Raw genomic sequence first — 16,770 nt, forward strand, 5'->3', positions numbered from 1 at the left:
AGCTGGTTCAGTTATCGGACAGAGCTCCATGGTCTGTCCCGAGCACCACCCCAGTCCCTAGTTCCTGGGGAAAATTCCTGCAGTGGAAACGCGACTATTCTCTATATCAGTAAGCACTGTTTCTGAGCTCCATGAAATGCCTTGATTTAATATTTCTAGAACGTACATGTCACATTCCTCATCTAAATAATCACTCCCAAGGCATAAAAAAGGGGGGCAAGGTCTGGTTGACTTGGGATAGTTAGTAGTAGGCTTGTTTGAGATGTGTCTTGCCTTGGCTGCAGTGAGGGGAGGAGTGAAAAAGGTGCAGGCAAGACAGACAGATCTCTCTTCTCGCACTGGATCAGACCATAGACAGTAAAAGAAATGAACACAGCGACCCCATAGACTTCAACGGAGAAAAGTGAAGTCAATTAGAAGCACTCACTTCCTGATGGCTGAGCGTACTGCGCAGGCTCAAACTGAGATTGACGACGTAGATGTGACGTGAGCAACCTGTCTCACAGTTGTACGTCTTCTAGTAGCTGTGCCAAGAGAAATCTGAATCATTCCCTTCTAGGGATGTCACGGTACCAAAATTCCAGTAGTCGGTACCGATACCATTAAAATTTTACGGTTCCCGGTACCAATTTCGGTACCACAGCAAAATCAGTTTGAACTATTTTTCCAATGTACCGGTATTTAACTATTTGAAAAAAATATTTAATTCAATTCAATGACTTAATTATTTATGACGGTAAATTTATGAAAGCATTGAAGGCTAAATGCTGTTTTAACGAAAATATTGATGATATTGAGAAATATTGCTTATAAAAAATCAAGTGAAAAATAAGCAACCTTCTATGCACACATTATTATTGTTAGTAGTAGTATTTTTAATTAATGGAGACGTAGTTAAATCTATTGTACAGTAGCCTAATATAATTATTTCTGTCAATTTCTTAAACCAAACTTTTATTTTGACGGGTTGCCCTGAAGACTTTTGAGTTTCTGTGCGTGTATGATATGACGATAGTTTTTCTCAAATGAAACGGTAAAATGCTCATGAAGTGACTCTTGGAGATGAATTGAATCATGAATCATGTCATCATATCGTGAGGCAGCAGAGACTGAAAACAGCGCGAGCGTCACTCGTGCTTCAGTGTGTATATGTGTGTGTGTGTGTGTGAGGTAACGTTAACGTTAAATGAAACCACGCGTCTGCGCCGTTCATTCACACAGAGACAAGCAGAACATGCAGGGTTAATATTTTAATGTCTTTTTGCAGTTTACACAGACACCACATAAGCAGCGCCGCCGATCGCCATGTCTCAGCGCTTTCATGAAGAGGACGCAACTTCACGCCCTTCTGCATGCGCGTCCAGAACCGGGTTTGACCGGGTAGGCTACTCCGGTACTTGGTACCGTGACGTTTAATTTTTTTTAGTACCGACTTGGTACTGAAGTACCGAATATTTTGATAACACTATTCCCTTCCGAATCTTGCAGAGTTGGAGAGCGTGTGTAGGAACTGTCCATGATGAGCCAGCAGCTGGAGCAACTTTATGACTCTCTAAGGGCTTCTCCCTTGACTTTATGCCTCCAAGTCCCCCCGATTGCCCACGAGTTTCTCCTCCTGTCTATACGGTAATTTCTCTACTGTACGACAGAGTCGCGTGTTATGATGCAATCGTTAGCCTATTTTTACAAAAACTGCTTCTACGGGGCAGATACAAGATAACGTAACGTAAGATACAAGGTAATGTAGCCTTTTATACATGGTCGTGTTTCTTTAGAAATAAACAATGGACAAATGGAGTCTTTAAACGCCTCAGATGTAAAGTTATTCGCTGTCAAAGTGACGCCAAAATTAATGGGAGTCAATGGAATGCTAACAGCAGGTGAAGGCTTGCTAGCCAATGGCGGCCCCCAGAGAGACTTCAGTTTCCGGCTGGTGGATTACCCTCTTGGTTCTTTACTGTCTATGGTTGGTAAGGGGCATGACATTTCTGACACACTCTGGAAGCGGTTGACCAATCACAACACACTGGTCGAGCCGACCAATCAGAGAGCACATTGTGCTTTTCGGAAGGAGGGTCTTCATAAAGACCATAACTAAACAGGGCTGAGTTTCCCAAAAGCATGGTAAGCCTGAGTGATAAGACTTTACAATAATAAGGTTCTGTTTGTTTTTAGTTAAAAAATTAGTTTGACGCTATTAATTAGAAGCTATTCTGAAGAATGTCCATACAATGAAAGTCAATGGGGAAAGTGAGGAAGAAATATGACAGGATTACCTCATAATGCTATAGTCTCTTCTTATTTTCTGACTTGAAATGCTAAATTCTAAAAGCATCCCAGTTTTTAAACAAAAAAAGTCCTTTGCAGATTATTTCACACATTATTTCATGCAGTTGCCATTTTTTCCCCTCATCAAGTAATGCACTCTTATGAAAATCTTCATGTTTTCAGTCAAGGACCATTAAACCTGGTATCCACCTTTATGCCCTGTAAATTCAATTAAATGTTAAATCTGGTAAGAGTTTGTTTCCTGTTTCCTCAGACAGGTTTTTCCATGTACGCGTTGTGTAAAAATGCTCTGCAAATGCAGTAGGCTAAATGTCAATACTAAACTCATTCAGTTCTGATGTCTGATCCGGATTCCTTGTGTGCTTGTTGTTTTCCATCTATCATCATCTTTATATAGATTTTTATCCCTCTACTTAGATCACATGGTATCGATCATCTGATGGTATCCTGATCCATGCCAGAAGCTTCTGTAATATTTTAAATTCATAGTTCACCCAAAAAATGAAAGTTCTGTCATTTACTCAGACCATATTTAGAAAAATGTCTCAAATGTTTCTTCAATAGTAAAAATAAATAAAATAAAATAAAAATAATTCATTCACATTTTCCTAAGCTGGTGAATGTGTTCCTGTTCCCATTCGAGCAGTTTTCAGCAACCAATTTTCCAGTTTTATTTAAGCCCCCATTTAATTCACAAAAGTTATACGTTAAAACAAGTTATAAATATATTAGAATGGAACTGAAGGCCATAAAGTAGACTTGATCACATTATGGTAGTTTTCCAACTCTACAAAGTCTTTTTCTTTCGCAAACAAAAGAGAGGAAGTCTTTACAAGAACCATACTGTTCAGTGACCGACATTTTGCTCCACTTACTTGGTGCAAGGGAATGTTTGGGAGAACTGTGGCATTGTCTTCGGACAATACAGCATTGGTACATCATGCTGTCTGTGTCACGCCGACCAGCACAGACAGCGGATTTGACCACAGGCTCTCGTTCTCTCCCCCTGCAGCTCAGAATCAGCCCCCTGCAAAACCCCAGTGATCTCACATGTGCATAGCCCACACAAATACAAACACTCACCTCACATGTCTCTAGAGGGCGCTGTGCATTCAGTCACAGAAAACCCTGGAAGCATTATGTGAACCTGTGTTTTGCATGACATTTTGTATTTTGCCAAACTCTTAATATCTGCACACTTGATATTTGTGATATGAACACTACGACTAAGGTCATTTTATGACATTTTAAAATTGTCAGAATGTGTTTTGGTTTGGTTCGTCTATCTTTTACTTCAATGACAGCAGCACTCAAGCTTCGTGAACTCCACAAATGTGTGTAAAACCTAATGATGTTCTCCAGCATGATTTGAGCGGATCCAAGGATCTTGTGCTTTAATGTAAGAAAGAAGATTTGACTGCATGTACAAACAGTCATATTAGAAATCTCACAACTTATTTGATTAGTGACTTGGAAATAGTGTACTTAAATATTTCATGTATAATCTAAACCGACAGACACATGCACGCACACACATGGAGAGAGAAAATCATATTCTTGTGATTTTCAGTGCGCTTGTATATGCAGCTTACAAAGCTAATCCTCCGATGGCAATGATGCATATTTTGCACAAACATATATCCTCCTCAGTCCGACACAGCAATGTCCCAGACTGGTGTGTTAGTATTCCTGAGCAGTGGCTGATCTCCAGTGCTCTGCAGCTAGATTAATAATGAATCAAGGCTTTTACCACTCTTTCTCTCCGTCTCTCTCTTTCTCTATGGATCAGGTTCCTGCTACAGTTTTAGAATGGCATGGTTTTGATGATCCTTTATTCATTTGAGGGACAATAGGTAGATATAGACAGTGAAAATAGACTGTCTGTAAATTCACTATTGCTCTGGACCACGTTTTCATTTTTCCTGGTAATAAATGGATTTACCCTAAATCCATTATTAAGGCTTTGTAAATGGCAACATTATGGCCTGGTTTCACAGACTGTGCTTAGACTAAGCCACGACTAGGCCTTAGTTAAATTATGACATTTATGTAGCTTTTATAAACGTGCCTTAAAAATATATATATATATATATATATACAGGTGTGCATCTTGAGACAAAACAATGGCAGTGACATATTTGAAGATATGTCAGAGAAAGTTTAGTCTCGGACTAGGCTTAAGCTTCGTCTGTGAAACCGGGCATATGAGTTCTGGGTTATTTGTGTCATGCATATGTCTACAATAATAGTGATGAACTGCTTTTTTTCCTATAAAATTCAGTGGTTTTTCCCACTGTTATGTGCAGGATGTCCTCTCGGATGGGACAGCGTATAGTATGTTTTATGGATATCATCAAGGAGGTCTATAATACTCGTAAAAAGATATCTGTTAGCATTCCCGCTCCTCTCGGTAGTGTTGTTCGGCTGGTACATGACTCCCCAGAGATGAGTTGAGTTCTTCCATCTTTGCTCATGGGCTCTCAGTTCTGGACACAATTGTCTGTGAACTGTACATTTCATGTGACTGATCACTCTGAAACAACAGCAGTATTGGCTGATGGAATCACAAGAACAAACAAGTTTCCAAACCTTGATAGGGAAAATGATCCAGAATATATATGTATACTTCTTTTAATGAAGAATGATGTTTTTTTGCCAGCAGAATGGTGTAGTTACAGCATCTACCAGCAGGGGCTGTTCATGATTCCAGATTTGTAGGCATTTACAGAACAACTTCTGATTGTGGAGCAATACTGGTAATATTAATTGCACAACATAAACACTGTGATCCTCGAAATTTAACTCAATGGAAACCCTTGTGAATCCTGCGGAGTAAGAAAGAACATAATTATTAGTCAATGAAACCCAGTGTCATTTTTTCTCATGGAAGTGTCAGCATCAAGCCATAATACAGATGGTATTGATCCCAGATACTACAGCATAACCTGTCAATCTCATAAGGATGCTAATATTCAGTAGTTGATATTTATTTTGTGACATTTAGCTTATATGTACATGTAGCACCATCATGGTGTGTGTTATTTCCATCAGGTGATCGATCAAAACTTCATTAAATCTGGTGTCATCATTTGGTTTTATAGTTAAGCCACTGATACGACAACATATTAAATGTGTACATTCATCACAATTCCTTTATATTTATTGACACCCAGATTAAACTGCAAAATGCAAAGGCAGTTAGACTAGATCCCTAATCAAATGTCTTCCTGCAGAAAAGGAGGGACTAATTTCGACCAGAGAAAAGGTCTGTTTTGATGAATGGTCCCAATCAACACGACTTATCTGGAAGTTGAAGAGGGATTATTGAATTTTAAACCTTTGTAGAATTTTAATTAACTTTCTCTTTGCCCAGAAAACGGTTTCCCCTCAGTCAGTGTGGTTCAATAATCCAGCCACCCATGTAATAAGATGTTCATTACGAAATTGTACATTTCACACACCGCTTTTATTCAGAGCAATTTCTGTGCTCTGTCTGTGAAAGTGGGGCTCAAAGCTGAAGAGATTTTCAGATATACCTTTTTTTGGACTGGTCAAAATAATTGGCCTTCGGCAAGACATTTGGATTCTTACATCGTTTTATATTAAATGACTGTGGATCCCTCAATGGGAGATTTGGATGCAAATGCTAAAGATGTATACAAACAAGTAACGATGACAAACAGCAAGATCTGAAGTGATGACATTGATAAAGATATTTACACAGATTTGATTGATTTTTACATCACATGATGTTTTTGAAAAGAGACATTTCTAAGTACAATCAACTTGGATATTTAAGTCATTTCAACTTAAATTACATTCAACTGACTTTAAAAAATGAATTAAATCTTGTATAACATAAAACTGTTGAAAATTGCGTAACTTATTTTGATAAGTTAAAGCAATGTAAAAACATAGTTGTCATAACTTATTGACCATATAATTTTTTACGGCATGTGAATTCTGAGGTTTGCTTTCTATGCATGATGTATAGTCAAGATATAGCAAATTTACAAAAAAAGTAAATAAAACAAAATCTCAGGGGGGAACTAAGGAAATATCTTAACTGAATTAAGCAAATAAGATATTGGCACAAACATGGCCACAGAATCTGTGCTATACTTGATTTGCATGCCATTAATTGCGAACAAGTTGTGTGAACCTAATTTCAGCACATTTTGCACCTGGTCAAACTGGCTTGTGTGCAGTTAGGGAAAAAGATGTGGGTTCTGTGACAAAATACTAAAGTACACACAATATTGGTGCTTAGTGAATAACAAAAGAGGATAAAAAAAAAAAGAAGTTTTCTAGTTCTTGTAGCATGTTGCAATTGTGATTCACCTCTTTGACGGCTACTTTCACCACCTGGGAATCAAAAGGATGGGTGGCTGTAATCTAACAGTTTTTTTTATGCATATATATTTTATCTCTAACACCTGGAAAAAAAACATATCCAATGCTTGTTCAGAGTGACATTATCGCTGTTGGTCACTCTATTGTAGTTTTCCTGTTGCTGGTTGACTTTATTGGTGACCTGTACTCAGGGGGGTCAAAGCTTTTTAAACACAAAAGAGATATACTGGCTGTAAAAAATAAGAGGCCATTTTATGTTGACAATGAATCAGTTGTCTTGCCGGTAAAAATCATTGCATCTGGACATATGTCAAACCAGTTACTATAACCCATGAAACTAGAAATTGCCAATTGTCATTTAAAATGAAAGACTTCAAGTCACGTTGTTGTTCCAAATGGCTGTCAGTGTGAATTGGAAAAAAATATCCAATCAAACTATCACCTGAATTGCACGTTATGTTTTGATGTTATAGGCCTATTTAACAAATCTCAAAATCTGACATGTAGTCTGTGCCATTGTTACTGATAAGGATTTCACATTTTGTACTTGTTCTCGAACAACAGCATATTAAACATCCTCCTAATTTTCTTTATAGTCAGATATACTTTAATTACCATATCTAATAAAAACAATTAAACCCCAGCAGAGGTCACAGTTTGTGATTTGTACCTTTGTGTTGCCTTGGTAACCAAAATAAAATATTGCTAGCTGTTTTGTGCTCAAGATCTAGCTTTTGTTCTGTTAACAGGTCATTGAGAGTACTGAGTCTTTCATAAATCTGTGTCTCAAAGGAAAATATTGTACAAGATCTGGTGGAAATTGATTCTAGCTGACTGGCTACTGAAAGCCAGTCGTCCTACAACTTCTTTATAACAAATGACCACCTCACCTTTCCTGCGCTAAAACATAGTGAGTCATTTAATCCACTGAAAGCATGTGAAGAAAGACATATTTCAGACCCAAGTCTCTTCTTAACACATTAAAAAGGTCCTAACAGAACAGGAAATTAAAGTCCAAAGTGATGGATGCTAGAAAATTATGTATCACCACACACAATGAACAGAGCTTAGATATGCACATTAAGACAACCCATATATGATCAACCTCCATGGAATGTTTTATTATAGACCATCGCCAAAAATGTTCTGAAGCGAAGCTACGTGACTATGATGTCATAAATGAAAAGAATAAAAGCGCATGTGAGGTTGAACAGAAAATGAAGATTAAAAATAACATGGGCACATTTTCACATCTTATTTATGGTACAGTAATAAACAAATATATATATATTTTTTTTCCTCCAAAAAATGGCAAAAATATACATGAATAAGAACAAAAATGGCAAAAAGTCTGTCAATGCGACAGGGCTTACTGCAGTCTAGGCCACTCGTATTAAGACATTAAGGTAAGAAACACACGTACGGCGTAAATTATCTGAGCTGCATGTCCGTGTCCATATTAGTCTGTCTTTATTACATATTTCTTTGATTCTCCTATAAATAAAACAACCGATAACAAGGAAACCTTGGTACAATAGAAGTGCGTCTTGTATTTCATCGACAGCTTCAAGTAGTCAAATACCCATGCTTGGACTTGGACTGCGAGAAAGATTAGACTTCTAATCTAACAATATTCTCTGCTTGTCCTTACAAAAACGTGTGTGTACTGTATATTTTTTTCTTCCTTCACATGAGTTGACAGTGTCGGATATTTCTGCATGAAACACACTGAATAAATCAATGATCTCTCTGTACAATAGAATTACTTAAAAAAAAATACAACTTAGGTTTGTATGTACATCATCTACCTACAAAGTACAACTGCTATCATGTAATAAAATATGTAAACAAATTTCTCGTTCGACACAGTCGACTGTGACAACAGATAGGATTTTTTTTCACACTTTTCACATTAGATTTATTTTCGTATAGACATCCGTTAACAGTATCATAGCACTGCGCCAGTCTGCACCAGACAGCTGTATAAAAAAGAGACGAGAGCAAATGGACCAACATACATACGGTTGAAAAAGTTCCAATCTGCGACATGTTCCCTTGTCGTGTCGCTTTGAGGGACGAGAGGTCTATCTGATGATGGGATCGGCCCGGTGGGCGGACGACGTGTTCGAAGCGAAGGATGGCATGGCATGCACTACAATCAGTCGCTTTACTGAGACAAGGAAACATCACTGTCTTTCTGGCAACTCACACATTTGCAATTTTACATTTGGTTGTACAATTAAAATGATCAATTTTGGCTGGAAATCATAACAGTGCAGTGCTGTCAGAGCCTCGGTGACCAGTCTTGAGCAGTTTCGGTTATTACATAGTGTTTTTCTTCTTTTTGCAGAGAGCAAAAAATGATAAGACACCACATGTAATGTATAAACAATACAAATTTCTCATATATAGAATTTATATATATATTTATATATATATTTATTTATTTTGTTGGCAGGAGTCCTTTTTTTTCAAGTGAACAACATTTTTTTGGGTCCCACTGTCGTTACGGACGTCAGCACTACGTGTCTCTTACATGCTTGAAACGTTCTCCTCTTTTTACAGAGTTACAAAAGAAAAGAAAAACGAGATTTACGCCAAGGTTCACATACCTCTAAAAAGTCACTTAGGATTATGATGTAGCCGTGGAATATTCTACACTGATAACGTCTCCGACCAGATAGAGGAGTAAGGTCACTAATGTTTGCTATTTTACCTTCGCGGTGTGCTTACAGTTGTAAGTGTGCTTTATGGTACAGTTCACATCAGAGTTCGCCGCCTTGGCACAGCGCCGGGGTTCGGCTCCTGTCGCCCTCTCTCTCGGCGCAGTGCCCAACAGGTCTGTCAAAGTTCTGTCAAAGCAACGGGGCGACGCTCGGACTCACACGTAGTACTCCTTGTCCTTGTTTTTCTGTTTCTTGTTGCCGCTTTTCGTGCTCTGCTGCTTGTCCTTCATGACTGCTCCATTGCTCTGCGCCGAGTTGGTTATGTAATTCCTGGTCTCGTCCACTTGGTAGGATCCCTCGTCCCTGTTTCTGTACTTATACATGGCGTACAGCAGTATTAGGATGCACAAAGCGGCAGCGGCAACTATCCCGACGACCATTCCGGTGGTGCTGCTAGATTCACGGACCACCTCGGAGGCCCCCGGAACCCGCCTGATGCCCGGCTCCGTGGGGATTGCTGTGGGTACATTACGGAACATGGGGGAGGTTATTAATGGGCTCTTCAGCTTTGTGTTGTCTACCTCATAGGAAGTGGGCAATGGAAGCAAGACTATGTCGGGCTGGGGCTTTAGCTCCCTGTGATTCATTTTGCCTGCGGGCAGTTTGGGTGGCGTGGACGTAGAGCGGCTCAGCTTGGGGGAAAAAGATGCGGTAGTAGTCCTACCAGAATCGGAGACTTTGTTAGGTCTAAAGTCCTTGGATCCCCACTTAGGCGCGTGAGCTTTGTAGCCACCTTCAAAGGTCGACGATGACAAGGTCTTATCTGTTACCAAGGAGAAGGTGGTGTAAAAATCTTCATCATCAGTAGGGGGCAGGTTAGAGTCGTATGCTTCCCCAGAGCCATACCCAGATATCATCAAGCCATCATCATCATCATCATCACAATCATCGCTGCCTCGGTCCGACAAGCAAGGTACCCCCGCCTCAGTGGCCATGGACAGGGACTCTTTGGTGGTCTCAATAATGGTGAGGTGGGGGCGGAGGGTTGGGGGAAAGGGGATGGAGGGTGTACGAGTGGCTACAGAGGGGAGCTCTAAGGGATCCTTTACTAGTACTGGGAAAACTAATTCACCTCCTACAATTGAACACAGACATGAGGCAAGTTAGTCTTTAAAACTGGTAACCAAAAAAAAAGAAATAACAAAAAAAGCTCTGGTAACGGATACAAGGCAGAACGTAAAAAACAAAACCAAAAAACAACACAGAAACAATATTGAACATACAGTAAACGACAAAAAATTGGCATCAAAAGGACTCGACAGGTCTTTGTGGGTGAGCCGGTTTGTGAGGTATTTGAATTATCTGCTTTAAAGTAAATAGTTCACCCAAAAAATTAAAATGATCCCATAATTTACTCACCCTCGAGCCATCCTCAGTGTAGATGACTTTCTTCTTTCAGCCGAACACAATCGGAGTTATATAAAATAATATACTGGCTCTTCCCAGCTTTGTAATGGCATTGAAAAGTGCTCGGGTTTTTCCCAGTTAAAAGTTTTAAATATGGATATTTTTCTTCCAAAAACCCATGGCTTCGCTTCAGAGTCGTATGGATTACTTTATGGATTGATAAAAAATAAAATAAAATAAAATAATCAAAATCCATCGCAAAGCTGAGAAGAGCCAGGATATTATTTAATATAACTCCGTTTGTCATATACACCTAGGATGGCTTGAGGGTGAGAAATTGATTTGATAATTTTGATTTTGGGGTGAACTATTCCTTTAATATTCTAGAAAAAATTTGTGCATAAAAATGAACATGAGCCAATGTAATGTTAGTTTCTACAAAAACATTTTTAACATTGAAAGTTGCGTATTTTAAGATTAGCTCATGCCAACTTGAACTATAGTTATAAATAATATATAAATTAACATTAATCAGAATTAATAAATGCTGTAAAAAAAACCTTTTGTTCACTTATTGAATTATTAATAAGTGAATATATTGAATATTATTTGCATAAGTAAAAAATATATGAATCTACTGCCATGAAGTCTCATGTTCTAAAAAAAAAGTCAGAATATTATTTAAATAAGCTATGAGATGAAGTCTCATAACATGTTGTTTCATCTGTGCCTTAAAACATGTTTATTTTTGTATCTTCTCTCGCTCTATATATATACTGTACGTGTGTGATGGAAGATCTGGCTCCCCAGCAGTGCACTGACTCTTGCCTTTTGAATGGCTTCAGAAAGCCTCCCCAATGGCAGATACAATCTCCACGGCACAATAACAGCTGAATGAACTGTAAATATGGCTGATTTCTAAGTGTGAGACTTTAATCTTTTAAGAATGTAGATATTTACTGTATCTTGAAATGCTGAAAGTACAAAGCTTTTATTGACGGTAATAAGATTCTATGTTCTTCAAGTATATGTGGAGCTGTAAAGTGTCGATATTCGGCAAGGAACAAGTGATTCTAACACCAGAAGGAAACATTTCAGTGTGTCTGCCATGCAATATAAGCAAAAAGTTCCATTTCATGAACATGGAAGGTTTGTTTATGCTTTCTAACTGCTAGATATTCCGACTGTCATTACAACGGTAAGATAGTTCTGCCATCAGGCTTTTAGTACAAAACAAAGACTTGCATAAAAAAAATAATAATAATCACATTCAACTTAAAAAGAAAAAGCCAGAGCTCAAATGATAAATTACAAATCGAATAGCATAAGTTAAATTACAAAGCCAATACCATAGGTTATCAATTACTAGACATAGCAAACAGTACAGTACTGACAAACAGGCAATATAAACATCAACAGTATATTCTAGCACACCGAGATCAGAACTTCTGATCTCATTACGTTAAGTAGTTAAACAAGCATACCATACGGCATATACTGTATATCATAAACATAAACATACCATATTTTTTTGTCAACTTACATCAACAAATTGCCCGCATGATTTTGGCATGAAGAAAAAAACGTACAAAAGAAAGTTGTGTAAGAATGTTCTTGGACAAGTTTTTTCTTTGTGAAAACAAAATAACTGTCATTGCGTTTCTGGTTAGATATATATTTTTGTTTCCCACATGAGAGAGTACAGGGAGGCAACAACACATACATCCACACCACATAACATGAAAAATAAACTTCACCATTATTCTCTTTTGTCGTTACTTTGATAAATAATCCAGTTTTCTTACAAAAAACTGTACATATTTGAGCCTTTGATTTATATAGCATATTTTTTGTTGTTGTTAAATAAATATCTACATTCTAGTAATTAAACTTTTTGCTTAGATTGGTTTTAATCTTTAGGTTTGAGTGAATGGATGACTGTACATATTTTACCATAGCTAGAAGGGGGGGAGGAGGGGGGAGGGGGGTTGTGACAAGGGAATTGGACCTATGAACATACTACATAGGAGATGACAATGATGGGGGTGATTGTGTAAGTCAGTTGCCATGTCCATGTATAGGCAGTACGAAGCGGTCGGGCAGCATTAACGTTTTTGGCTGTAAGGAAGGGATGGGGATATACAAACAATGAGCATATACATGCCCATCTACGAAAAAGAACAAAACTCTAACACTGACAATCTGACAAACCCTAAACTGCAACTTCTTCGCCATGCAGTTTGTAAACATTCTTTAAACGTCAATTGTTCATCAAGATCAACTGTCAGAATTTGAAAAAAAACAAAAACAAGAGGTGCATCAAGATCTGGAACCTTTTCATTGACCATCATGTGCCTTTTCGATTATTCATTATACAAATTTTCTGTATTAAATTGGGTTGTTTTTGCATTTTAGGGTATTGTGATATTGTTCTTGATGTGATTCACTTTGAGCACATGGAATTTTCATTGAATTAGTTCCAAATCTAAAAAAAGAAGACCAAAAATCAAAACACGTTATCAAACGAATGATAATTGTGATTTGATATTCACATCTAGTTCAAATTTCACCACTAATTTTGAACCCAAAAAATTCAGCTATTCCAAAAATGGTAACCAACAAAAAATGAAATTGATTTGAGTGCGTGTAAAACTAAAAAGACAAAATTCCCAGAGACGAAAGAACAAAGCAATTAATAATTTTCACACACTACAACCAGATGCACAAACTATAAAACAGACACAATCGAGAGGGACAGTTTAACAGACAACTGCTTCCTCTGTCATGTGACCCAAAGACAAATATATCTGTCATTGTTAGTCTTAAACATGTAACAGGCGTGCAGTCTGGATGTATGTCAAAGAGAGAGGAAAATTGGCTGAAAATGGGTTAAGTTTTTTATACTGCAAGATGTTGACGCATGCGTAAAGTAAGTTGCATTTAGGGAGAGTAGACGAACAACACAGCAAGCTGGGGGGTCAAATCAGACATCAAAGGTTAAGCAAAGGTCAAAGAAGCCTTTTAACCAGGGCCTGTAGGTCACAGGTGTTTGTCTGTACGCTTTTTGTGGCAGATTCCTTGTCTTTTATACCAGAAAAGTCATTATATCTCATAACAAAAGATCCATAATCATGGTTGGTACCCACAGACTTTGGTTCAAAAGCAGCAGAGTATTGATTGAGGAATTCCACAAGAGGGTTCAGAATAGATTATGTCTATAGCAAAAAAGAAACCAACTCTCTGAAAAGTTTAGGGGAAACATTATTTACTTATGAGCCATTCAATTAGTACCTAATCTAATCATCTAAATCAATTCCTTTCTAACAGAAAAAACCCCCTGAAAAATGTCTCTCAAAAAAAACAAAAAAAAAACCCTGACCATTATTGTGGAGAAAGCAGTGATGAATCAAAGGTATGAGATTCTTAAAAAAACATTAAAAATATTGTGTTTAAAATGCTCCTTGCTACCAATATTTATAAATACTTAAAATTATAAATAAACAGGCTTTATTTTGATTGATTAAGTATATTTAATACTTTGATTAATTACTTTTAAACTCTTCTAAGAGTAAAAAAAACAAAAACATTCTGCAATATATGTGTAATCGCTAGATGTTATATGCACGCCCAACACTTTCGAACGGTCTACCTCTCTACATTAGATTAGATCCCTCTGTTTCCACCTTCAAATCTTCTTTAAAGACTTATTTATTCTCTTTGGCTTTCAATACTCCTTACGATGATTGTTTATCTATTGTTGTGTGTTCCTATATTGGAAGTTTTATTTTTCTTTGTTTTATTCTGTTTTGTACAGTACTTTGGTCAGCCTTGGTTGTTTTTGTGCTTTATAAATGTATAAATGTACTGTATAAATAAATATTGTATTGTGTACCAGTGTACTGCATGATGCATGGGAAATCTTGACACTCCAAAACAGGAGATGAGTTTCTGTTCTGATTTGTAGAATGAACCTAATAGTTTCAACATATTACAACACTCACATTCTATTAATATTACATTTACAAATATTGGTAAAGCCTTTTTTTTAAACTAACTGACGGTACCTGACAAGAGTGCACAAGTAATCTGTGCATTAAGGTGCACTATAAGAATGCAAAAACTGTAACACGTCGAGTATTATTTGCAAAGTGAGACTATTCAAAACTCTTCACACACAAGAGGTGTATCTCAATGTCGGGTGTCTAGAGTGTTCTTATCTCTGTTTGCACTATGGATAGGTAATTAAACAGGAGCTCCAATGCTGAATGGCCACCTGCAGGCCTGTGATAAAAGCGACTCCCCCTCTCCTTGCACAGAATAGGGCCAAGCAATACTGGCTCTCTAATCTGGACCATTCTTCTCTTTGTTCTACCGTTTATTTCCCCCTTCCAGTTCCTGCATTCCAATGGCATCTAATTGCATTAAAGTCTAAAGACGCTCAACTCTGTCCAATCAGCATGACAAAACAAGCTACACTTATTTGTAAAAAAGTAGATGTCTGCTGGAATCAGGTGAATAACAAAACCCGACTCATCTTTTGGGAATTTCTCAGTATTGTGAGAGTGTAAAATCATGAGTGCAGCATATAATGCCATCTGGTGTTCATATAAGGAAGAGAAATAGTCGTAGTACACTAGTTTTACAGTTAATACACAGATTGCAAATCAGACACACGGTATATTTCACATATACGGCATATATTTCATTATAATTAATTTAATTATAATGTTTAAAATTTTGATCTGTGAAATACAGGAAAAAGTACGGCTTCAGTAATCTTGAAATATATGTGTATAAGTTTGTTTAGTCCACTTTTATGAAAAACATTATAGAAAAAATAATAAAGTAAAGTTTTTTTCGTTGGGTCATTCTCACTATGCAGTACACGACCATGTCTCCATAATATCACAGTTCAAAAGTTTGGGGTCGGAAAGATTTTATAATGATTTTACAAGGCTGCATTTAATTGATCAAAAATACAGTAAAAACTGTCATATTGTGAAATATTGTTAACATTTTAAAAAAAACATATTGTGAAATATTTGAATACATTTTTAAAAAGTAATTTATTCCTGTGGCAAAAGCTGAATTTTCAGCAGCCATTAGTACAGTTTCACATAATCCCAGTGTCACATGATCCTTCAGAATCATTAAATGCTGATTTGCTGCTCAGGAAACATTTCTTATTATTATTATTATTAATGTTGAAAATGGTTATGATGCTTACTATTTTTTTGTGGAAACCATAATACATTTATTTAAGATTCTTTGAGGAATAGATTCATCAGCATTTATCTGAAATAGAAAATCATTATAAATGTAACATTATAAATGTCTTCACTGTCAGTTTTGTTCAATTTAATGTGTCCTTGCTGAATTATAATATTAATTTCATTAAAAAAAACTGACCCCAATCTTTTGTACAGTACAGTATGCCTATATATAATATATTGGATAAAATAATACATTTTTAAAGATAGGAATCATATTATTATTATTTTTATTATTTCAATATCATGGTCAAGTAAACCGGTATGCACTAAAAAAGAGGGCAATTTATGAAGAAATATTCAAGGTATTTTCATTTTTTCCTGAAATGTCCAAACAAAAGGCATGTCTGAAGTGACATTAATTCTTTTAAGATTGTGGTATTAGTTTCACTCTGAAACATTCCAAAATTACAGAAATCAGTATGCAATCAACATTTTAAAAGACGATTAAATAAAATCGACTTAAAGCCCTCAAACTGTAAGTGATAGCTCTCAGTCCTTCATTGATAAATTACTTTTTATTCCCTCCTGTTAGGCATCCTGTTGATTTCCTTGGCAATAATCAAGTATTAATTAATAAAGTTAAAGTGCTTGAACTTGGCCAAATCATATTTCTGAAAGTCTGCGATGGCCTTTTTCTTAAATGGCAAAGTTACAGAGGTCAAAAGGTACTGCATTGCAGGACTGACCCATCCCATTCTTGATTCTTTCTTATCTGGTTTGGGCCAAGCTGATGGTTTTAATGATAGAAAAATGTCACAGGACTTTTTTAGAAGACACAAACA

The 16,770-nt window shown here is 36.8% G+C and overlaps 1 protein-coding gene across 33 annotated transcripts in view; it reads right to left on the minus strand.

Moving 5' to 3' along the window:
• Positions 1–7,786: 7,786 nt before the first annotated feature.
• The window catches only part of nrxn3a (neurexin 3a), a 320,634-nt gene continuing 311,650 nt past the window's right edge, over positions 7,787–16,770 (minus strand). For 16 of the 33 annotated variants that reach the window (XM_056267190.1, XM_056267209.1, XM_056267184.1 and 13 more), the window contains one exon: positions 7,787–10,443. In XM_056267190.1, the coding sequence (XP_056123165.1) occupies positions 9,524–10,443 (920 nt within the window). In that variant the 3' untranslated portion in view covers positions 7,787–9,523. Of the gene's footprint in view, positions 10,444–12,258; positions 12,834–16,770 lie in introns of all 33 variants that reach the window. The other 17 variants (XM_056267212.1, XM_056267211.1, XM_056267213.1 and 14 more) reach the window with 3 other exon arrangements.

Source organism: Rhinichthys klamathensis, unplaced genomic scaffold, assembly GCF_029890125.1.
Source record: "Rhinichthys klamathensis goyatoka isolate OS25496 unplaced genomic scaffold, OSU_Roscu_1.1 h1tg000256l_1, whole genome shotgun sequence".
NCBI classification, from domain to species: Eukaryota; Metazoa; Chordata; class Actinopteri; order Cypriniformes; family Leuciscidae; genus Rhinichthys; species Rhinichthys klamathensis.